Source organism: Colius striatus, chromosome 2, assembly GCF_028858725.1.
Source record: "Colius striatus isolate bColStr4 chromosome 2, bColStr4.1.hap1, whole genome shotgun sequence".
NCBI classification, from domain to species: domain Eukaryota; kingdom Metazoa; phylum Chordata; class Aves; order Coliiformes; family Coliidae; genus Colius; species Colius striatus.
The window spans coordinates 109,530,371-109,539,734 of record NC_084760.1 but is presented as its reverse complement, the minus strand read 5'-3'; the positions used below and the strand labels follow the sequence as shown (position 1 = coordinate 109,539,734).

The window sequence follows — 9,364 nt, the reverse complement described above, 5'->3', positions numbered from 1 at the left end:
CAGGGTCTTCTTTAAGAGAAACAGGAGGCAGAGTTAAAATGTAGGGGTCAGGTCTGACTAAAAGACAGGCCTGGAACGGTGGAGACACAGCTGAGATATTTTGGGGCACTCAGGCCCTGAGGCTGTAACTCCCTCCACTTGAAATACAACGCCTAAAACTAGACACTATTCCTTGTGAGGCTTTATTGCTGAGAGAACCATGAGAATGCTGCTTCCCATGTCCTGCAAGGTGTATGTCTGCTTACACATCCCCTTTTTAAAAGGGATCTCCTTTTTTAAAAGCACCATCTGACAAATGGAGGTAAATTGTACCTAATAGACCCCTCTAGTCGCTGTTCTGTGAAACAGCTAACCAAGTGAGCTGGTCTTGCCCTGTCTGCATTTATAGAGCTAGTTATTCCTGCCTTTCCACTTTGTCTCCAGAAAGTTACTTTCTCCTTTATTTGGACTATTTTTCATCCAGGCCACTCTGAACCTGAAGAGCATCTTCTGCTGCCTAGAGCAGCTGTCAGAAGTCGGTATCATCAGTAATTTGGGCAATCTGTGAACACTGCACACACACACACAAAACCCATAAACTGTGGGAGACCTTCCCTGTAATTTCGTTGTCCAGATCTTCATTGGGGCTGCTAAAAATGACAGGATGTGCTTAGAACCGTAAGAAGTCAGATATTGTTCATGTCTTTCCACATGTATTTTTCCAGTTCCTGGCCACCATCTCAAGCTGTTTCCAGAAACTGGATGCAAATCCTCCTCTGTTGGGAAGAACGTCTCGGAGCCACGTGCCCGCAGCCATGCCCAACTGAACGCAAACGACGAGCTTTACTTGTCGCAAAACGACTTGAACGCAACACGGAAAACACAACCGCGACACAGGGTGTCCTCTCTTTGCCTCAGACGTTGGGCGTTCGGCAGCGCCGCCTGCCAACCCCCCCGCCCAGGCGCCTCCGTCCTGTTGCTATGGCAACCGCGCCATCTTGGAGGGCGTGGGCCCCCTGGCGGCGGGTGCTCCCCGTTGCTAACGCGACGGAGACGCGGTGAGCGCATTGCGCGGCGCAGGAGGCGAGCCGAGCCGAGCCGGGCCGGGCCGGGAGCGAGGCGCGCAGGCGTACAGCGCCGAGCGGGTTGGGGTGCCGCACTGGCCGGGCGGCCGTTAGGCGCAGGCGCACTGCGAGCGGCGGCGGGCGCGTGGAGCGCGGCGTGAGGGGATCCACCGGGAAGATGGACGACTTCCAGTCGGGGGAGGAGGTAAGGGGCCGGGGAGGGGAGTTAGGGGAAGGACAGCTTCGGGGCTCTGGCTCCTCCTTTCAGAGCCGGCGGGGGGTCTTGGGCGATACTTGTCCGTCCCGGACCCCACCCCTTGCTCAGCCTCTTGCTCGCCCGGCGCCCTTGGGAGCCCGCCCGGCGCCCTGATCCCCCGCCGCCCTCGCCTGGGTGACGCCGGGCTTCGGCGGCATCTCCGGGCCGCGGGTCCCACGCGACGGCTGGAGACAGGCCCAGCCTTTGTTCCCGCCGCCGGGCCCGCGGGGCTGCTCCCCCCGCCCCGCCCCGGGCAGGCAGGCGGGGGCCGTCCCAGGAGCCCCCGGGCCCTCCGGCGGTGCGAGCGGCTCCCGTGGCCGGCCGGGCGGATGGGCAGCCCCTTGCCTGCATTTCTAGTGTTGGTTGGGCTCCTCTTCCGTGGCCTCGACCCACGCGTGTTTCTCTCGGGAAAGTTGCCGCTGCAAATCAGAGCGAGAAAATGCTCAAGCGGTATTGTGGCTTCTGGCATGAAGCAGGGTGCTGTGCAGGGAACTTTACTGGTAAGATTTAGATCAGTGACTCGAATAAGCATTTTTTTTTGTGCGGAAAATGTTCAAGCAGATAGCGTGTCACAGACACGCTAATGAGACATTTAACAAGATACGAAGTCGGATGAATTAAGGATCTTTATCATGCTAAATGAGAGCTAAAGCGTTACTCTTGCAGAGGGACGGTTTTTTGGAGCCATGACCATTGTTCTTCAACAGCAGCATTATGACTTAGTTAGACAATAGCAAAGCAGTGAAGGTGTGTCAAGCTTGTGATATTCCAAAAGCCTTGCCCTATTCCGGGGCCTTGTAGCAGATATTCGGTTTTTTTAAACAAATGATAATTAACAAACTTGAAGGTCGGTCTTAAACTGTTTTAAAAAACATCTTCATTATTGCTAAAAAATAATACTGCTCTGCAGTTTGCATTTGTTTCGTTGGAACACCCTTTTTAAATGAGATATTGGAAACATCCCATCTGCTGTCCGTGAGCCCAGGGAGGAGCTCAAAGAAATCACAAAGCTTCTGTGGGGTTTTTTCCCCTTTATTTTTAAATACAAAAAGTGTTTATCTTATTAAAGAATTGTGTTATTTGGCAACTTGGTTGCAGCACACAGATCACAAAGATGGATATCAGGACTTTATGTTCTGATGAACCCATACGTGTTATCTCAGAACAGGGAGAAGGTTGAGAAGTAGGAGGAACCTAGAACCACATTCTTCAATGTCTTTATAGCTCTTTCTTAACTTGTTTCCTTACAAATTAGATGTCTAAATACCTCTGAGAACTTGGGTTGGATTTAATTCCGTTTACTTTATTTGTGTAGTCTCAAAGGCATGTGTAGTCTCAAAGGCAGAGTTTTAGACTTTGTGAATACAAATCAGTATATGGTTTGTCATGGTACCTGACAGCACGTCTGGCACACATATTCTTAACTTACACTCTATGGGAGGGTATTTTGGTAATTATAGCTCTTATTTGGTTAAATACAGTGGTGCACCTGAAATACTAGCACCCATAAAATTCAGTACCGTGAAAACAAATGAGGCATATTAAAATTAAAGTCAAGAAGCTGAAAATAAAAGCCAGTTTGCCACAGCACATAAAAGCTGTTAAAAATGTTGAATCATAGGATGGTCAGGGTTGGAAGGGACCTTTAGAGATCATCTGGTCCAAGCCCCCAGCTAAAGCAGGTCCACCTAGACCAAATCACACAGGAACACATCCAGGTGGGTCTGAAAACCTCCAGAGAACTCCATGGCTTCCTCACCCTTGCAGTAATTTTTCCTTATGTTTAAATGGAACTTTTTGTGTTCCAGCTTCTTCCCATTACCCCTTGTCACCAGATACAACAGGAAAAAAGGGATGCCCCAGCCTCCTGACACCCACCATTTAGATATTTGTAAATATTAATGAGATCCTCCTTCAGTCTCCTCCAGACTAATCAGCCCCAGATCCCACAGCCTTTCCTCATAAGGAAGACGCTCCAGTCCCCTGATCATCCTAGGGGCCCTTTGCTGGAAAGTTCCCTGCCCCTCTTGAGCTGGGGAGCCCAGAACTGTTGAAGTGTTTGACCAGGTTGCTGCCTCCAGATAGTTACAGAAAAGGCATTGTTGCCTTCACATCTCTCAGGACATGCTGTTTCTTCTGTCAGGGAGAACACCCAGCTGCTCCTTTATTTCTGAATGTTGTGTGTCGCTACAGCTGAGCAGGCTAGTCACCTTCTGACCAAAGGTTTTATGAATGCTGAAGTACTCCTGAGCAGGTGTAACTGTATCCTGCCTGCACACTTGGATTACACCATTATTCATGTTTACTAGCTGGTGAAACTGACAGATGTCCCAGTGAAAACTCAGCCGAGGTATCACAGAATCTTAATCCTGCCAGAACAGCAACATGTGCTTGATTAGGTTAATTTTTAAATCTTTCTTCATCCCTCTGAAATTAATTGGTTTGCTGTTACATGGGTTTCTTTTGTTTGACTCCATTCCTCTGGCTTGTGAGGTGAGGCTGTGAGGTAGCAGTAGGACACCAGTGCAGTGCCTGGCTCTTCCAGCCTGGCAGAATGGCTGTCCTGGAAGCAACAGTGGCTTCTTTTAACCACCTTACGTGGGAGGCAGCTGTCAGTGAGGGACTAAACCAGGAAAACATACCAACCATGCAAGTAAATCTAAACTACCATTAGTAAAATGTTGGGGCCTTCTCTGTCTCCATTCCATGTGCTTAATCTCTGCTCCCCAGAGCCTGAAGGAAGGCTGAAGGTGGTGGCAAGTCCAGCGAGCTAGATTTCCCCTTTGGTTTCCAGGGGTCAGTTTTCTTCTCCTCCCCCACCCCAAGCTGAGATTGTGATGACAGCCTTTCCTTGAGCTGTGAATTGATGTTTTGTCCACATCAGCGCCCTGGAGAGATTGGCTTCATTTAACTGTAAGCTGTGTCTGCACACAGAGGTTACCTCTGCAACCCCACCGTGCTTTGTGGACAATAAGGCTCATTGTAAAATGAATATATATAACACAGAAGTGTATATATATAAATACATATGATTTTAAATTACATTCAAGTTAAGATTTGAAATCTTTGACTCCAAAGGTCAGCCAACATTAATTCATCTGTTACTTTTCATTACTTCACTAAGAATGTTAACTTGATTTGGCTTGGTTTGGGGAGCCAGAGTATATATGAGCAAATAAAGGTATCTTTTGACTTGGAAGAAATCTGAGAAGCATAAATGAAGCTGCTAGTGCACGTTCTTAACAAAGGTTGAACTCTGTAAACAGAAGGATTTGTCCACTGATTATTTAAAATTGTACTTTTCTTGTAGACTTCCTTTGTTGTCGATGAAGTCAGCAGCATCATTAAAGAGGTAACTAACATTTTCATTCTGTAACTGAGAAAGTATAATGTTATTTGCTATGTGCCAGACAGCTGATGTGTAATAGATTTCTGGATGGGCTGCTATCAGAGTATATATGTGTTCATTTATCCAATGTACATACTTTAAGTGGAAACGATACGCAGTTTTAGTGTGATATGTGTTACAAATCCAAAAGATAATTGAAGTGATTTCATATGCTCCTCTCTGGTTGTAGCGTATCCCTATTAGAATTTCTAGGGGAATTATTTAAGTTAAAGCCTATAGAGGTAGGTTTTATGTTTCAGTAACATATATTTGGGGGTTATTATAGGCTATCTGCACATGCATGTTAGTGTGGGGTGGTTGGGTTTTTTTCTCCAGATGCTTTTCCTCTAAAATGAGTTCTTGTTTGTTTGCAATGACTGAACTCTTCTTGTTGCTAGGAAACATGCATTTCCTCTTTAGAAAATTTCCAGAGGGATTTGGGTTTTGTGTCCAGAATTCCTCTTGTAATAAGCTAGTGTAATCTTTCTCTTGTTGCAAAATAACTGTTTTACTCAGACTCTGTTAACTGAATACACATGCTCTGGTACATCCTCCTGCCTCTGAGTCTGAAATAATTTCTGTGGGTTATTTTTCTTACAATTTCTCTCAGGAAAAAAAAGTGTCTCAATAAAAAACATGCAGCTTTGATATACCTTTATTTGTAACTGAAAGGGGAAACTATCCTTTCAAGTAAAATGGACTATCTGGGTGAAGGCTTCTGCTTGATAAGTAATCAACTACATGGGTCTTTTGATTTGAGGTTTTGTTTCCCAAAAATGATTCCACTGAAAAATCTGAAATGCATTTCCGTGGAAGAATGTGTGGGTGAGCCGTTGTTGTGTGCATTTTTTCAGTCTCTTCATGGTCTTAAATGTAAGACCCTTTTCATAACTCTACAAATAAAATACCACAAAATGGAGAGAGGATGGAATCTATGACAATTTCCCCTATGCCTGGCTCAAACTCTGATCTGCAAGGTTGTTTTATACTCGAAAACACTTGCAACAATTGGTATGGACAAGCAGTATTTAGGTTTTATCTGTGAGTATGATTGGAATGGGTTAATGGGTGCCTTGTAGATAATTCTGCTTATTTGAGGCGTTTGTCGCCAACAGGCCATCGAGAGTGCGATAGGTGGGAACGCCTACCAGCACAGCAAAGTCAACCAGTGGACAACAAGCGTGGTGGAACAAACGCTAAGCCAACTCACAAAGCTGGGGAAGCCTTTCAAGTATATTGGTGAGCTCAGCTCCCTCTCATGTGTTAGAGCCGATACAGTCAAGGGCACTGATGGGTAGGGGCTGATGGAAGACCTTGACAAGGGGCCGTGTCTGTATGCTACTCGTAAGCATGTGTATGTGCATGTGTATAGACTATGCTAAGCAAAAATGTAGCTAAACATTAATTAACAGTAGTGATAAATTAATAAAAGCTTCTCTACTAACAGTGACCTGCGTGATTATGCAAAAGAATGGTGCTGGGCTACATACAGCAAGCTCTTGCTTCTGGGACAACTCCAGCGATGGTAAGGACACAACTGTTGGATTTTTCAGCTTGCAACTTTAATGTTAATGCCCTTAGTATGCTAGCCAGCATACTTCAGTTTGCCAAGTGCAGTCCTTTTGGAATAATAGCATACAGTTTGGTATTTTATCCATGTGGCTGTGATGCTAACTCTACCATATATGAAATGCTTAGGTGTTGGGAAAGCTTAGTTCTTAAAGATTCTCAGCATGACCCAATTCCAAACATGCATAGAAGAGCATGCATTTAATCACTGTCAGTTTCTTCTGTCTCTGAAACGCTTTTTTTGTATTCATAGGAACCTGCACTGTGAGATGGGAGAATAAGACCATGTACTGTATTGTCAGTGCCTTTGGACTTGCGATATAATTGCCTTGAAATCGTTCACCCTTCTCTTTTCTACTCCAGCACTTGATTCCATCTCAAACTGTGAATTCACTGAACGACTTCTGTTTTTAATGTACTTTTTAAATAACTTTTTTCCAAACTTAGAAATGTGGAAACATGCTGTTACATGGTTTATGTTTGTACTTCGTATCGTACCAGTGTTGCCATACTGTCTTACACTTCAAGAACTTCTCTTCAAGGTGCTAATACTGAAATCTGCTGCAGTGTAAACACTTTCTCTAGATTTCTTTCTTAAGACCAAAATAACCGAGACACCGACTTTCACACTTTGTACTCTTGGTTAGCATTAAATTATTGAAATTCATAACCACTGGTGTGACTTATTTAAACGTAACTCCTTTGTTGTTTTTAAAAAACCTCCAGTACTCTTAGTTCTCTTTATGTTAGTTGAGGTACATACAAGAATACAAAGCACTTCCATAATGTCATCAAAGTCACTACAAAATTGCAAGAAAAATAGATGATGTTTATCAGAAAGTAACTTGGCTGCGTTTTTGGGACCTGTTTAATCTGATATTTAGTAACAGTAACAGAAATAACAGTCTTCATCAAACAAAGGCAGGTAAGAAGTTTTCCACATTCTGGAAGTGCTTGGCAAGCTGTACATGGGTAATCACCTGCTGCTGCAACCGGTTACAGGTGTTAAGTAGGTCTTGAACCTATCTGCTACCGGATTTTGCAGAAGGTGAGCTTGGTAAGTTCTGAGAGCTGGTGAAACGTGATCCTTTTGAAAAGGGGGGAAACTGCCTCAAGGCCACCTGTTGTTAAATAATAACACATGAATCAGTCTCCTGCCTTCTGGAGTGAAGTTGAAGAGGAATAACAAGTGAAACAAGTTTTCAGCATAAGCTTGGATAGGTTTTGTCAACTAATTAAAGAACTGGGAGCATGCTCTCAATTTCAGACTGCCACTGTGACTTGATTTGCTGCTTCTGAAACCAGTAGCTCACTGCTGGTGAAGATGAAAGAATTGCTTACAGAGCAAGTATGGGAGAGTATGCCTGGCTGGAGTCAGGCAGAGGGACCTGCGTTTGGTTGTATTTAGGAGGCCCCATCCAATGTTTTGGGGATCTGGCTCATGGCTAAAGCTGCTTGGAATGAGATGACTGCTGGTACAACGGTATGTTTCCATGAGCTGGAAAGATGTGACACTGAAAAGTCAACCAACTGCAGATTTGTTGTTCAGTGCTGGGTGCATAAGCGTGCTCTCTGTGATAACTACTCAGTGCATCCAAAGATGCTTGTAGAAAGCCCTGTGCTAGGCAAGGCTTCAACACCCTTCCTATCCTGCTCTGCTGTCAGTAGGGCAAAAAGTTCTTTGTCAGCAGGCTTGGTACATTTGAGACTTTAAATATAGCCATAAGGCTTGTGTATCTCTGCTAGCATACCCATTTTAAAACATGGCTGTAGGCACATCTTCATGCCAAGCCACATTATTTGAGTGTATATCCCAGTGAGTGCTACAGGGCTATACTGTGTGTACATACCTTATACTGGGGAGTTCATACCTTGCAGTGCTGTAGCGAAGAGTTTTAGTTTAGCGTCGGTTTGACTAGAAACAGAAAGCTGAGTGTTCAGGGTCAGAAATGATACAACACCTGCAAAAAGAAAATATTAAAATGAGATAGATCAAATAGTGTCTCAGTCATCAGGCTGAGAGAGAAACTTGTTATAAAGAGACTAAATCTTTGATCTTTGAATTGCCAAGGGAATTTTTTTATCTGGACAGTTGGAAACTTTATCTCCTTTCCATCAGCATGCCACAGCAATGCTGGTAATGTAGTACCTACTCAGCTATTTATGTACATTTAAAAGAAACAGTATTTATTTCTATACTTGGCTTCCTGGTCCAGCCATGCAAACATTCCTTGTCCTTTATGTTTGTCATAGCAAATCCCTTGACTTTTTTGCTATTTGTTGGTTCATGTATGGGCTGGCCTACAGAAAAAAATTCTTGAAATGCCTGTCAGTGTAAAAGCTGCCTGGGAGGAAAAATCCCTGTTGCATTAAAACAGAAGTTGTGCTACAGAGTTTTTAGAGATTGTTTTGCATGTGAGCCATAACCAGTGCTTCCGATGTGACAGGCTACAGAAGGGCTTGGCGGCTGTGGGGTTTTGGGTGTTGGTCTTCCCACCTCCCTCAAATTAAGACAGGGCTTTTCTGTAAAATGCTATTGTGATGACACATGACAGTCTCCATGTTGTGCAGTTGCTGATTGTAAAATTTTAATTATCTTCAACTACCTTAATCACCTTTTTCAGACCCGCTCACCTCAGTGCCACTGCGAAGCATGAGGGTGATGAGCTTGCAGAGTCCTTGCTCTAGGTAATTAACTGGGTGTAAAATAAAAAAATATAGCACAAACTAGGGGCTGGAGTAGTTGGGAAGGTAGGTAGTTAGTTATAAAGTCAGTGTTTGTTTCCTGTCTCTTACAGCTGACAACAGCTATAGAAATGGAGGGGCACATCAGCCCTGCCCTGAAGGAACAGTAATGAGAACAGGGGGAGGGTAACTTCCTGTATCTGCAACAGCTGAGCATGACCTGCCTACCACCCTAAACTATTTAACTAAAACCTAAAGGAAATGGCTTCAGAATTCACTGCTGTTGGTAAATGAGCGCTGCCACCTCTGATTGATAGAAAAAAGCAGGAGTGAGTTGCCTATCTGTTTGTGCAGAGATGCTTACCAGCTGTTTCATTCAGAGATTTCAGTCTCCCCTCAGGTTTATGTAAGGAATGGTAACAC

The 9,364-nt window shown here is 44.4% G+C and overlaps 1 protein-coding gene across 1 annotated transcript; it reads left to right on the top strand.

Annotated features, from left to right (window-relative positions):
• The first annotated feature begins 1,100 nt into the window (after positions 1-1,100).
• On the top strand, positions 1,101-6,926 carry DYNLT1 (dynein light chain Tctex-type 1). The gene is made up of 5 exons (XM_061990365.1): positions 1,101-1,248; positions 4,610-4,651; positions 5,803-5,926; positions 6,135-6,212; positions 6,510-6,926. Exons 1-5 carry the CDS (start codon positions 1,222-1,224, stop codon positions 6,578-6,580), a joined length of 342 nt encoding a protein of 113 aa, XP_061846349.1. The 5' UTR covers positions 1,101-1,221; the 3' UTR covers positions 6,581-6,926.
• The last annotated feature ends 2,438 nt before the right edge of the window (positions 6,927-9,364 follow it).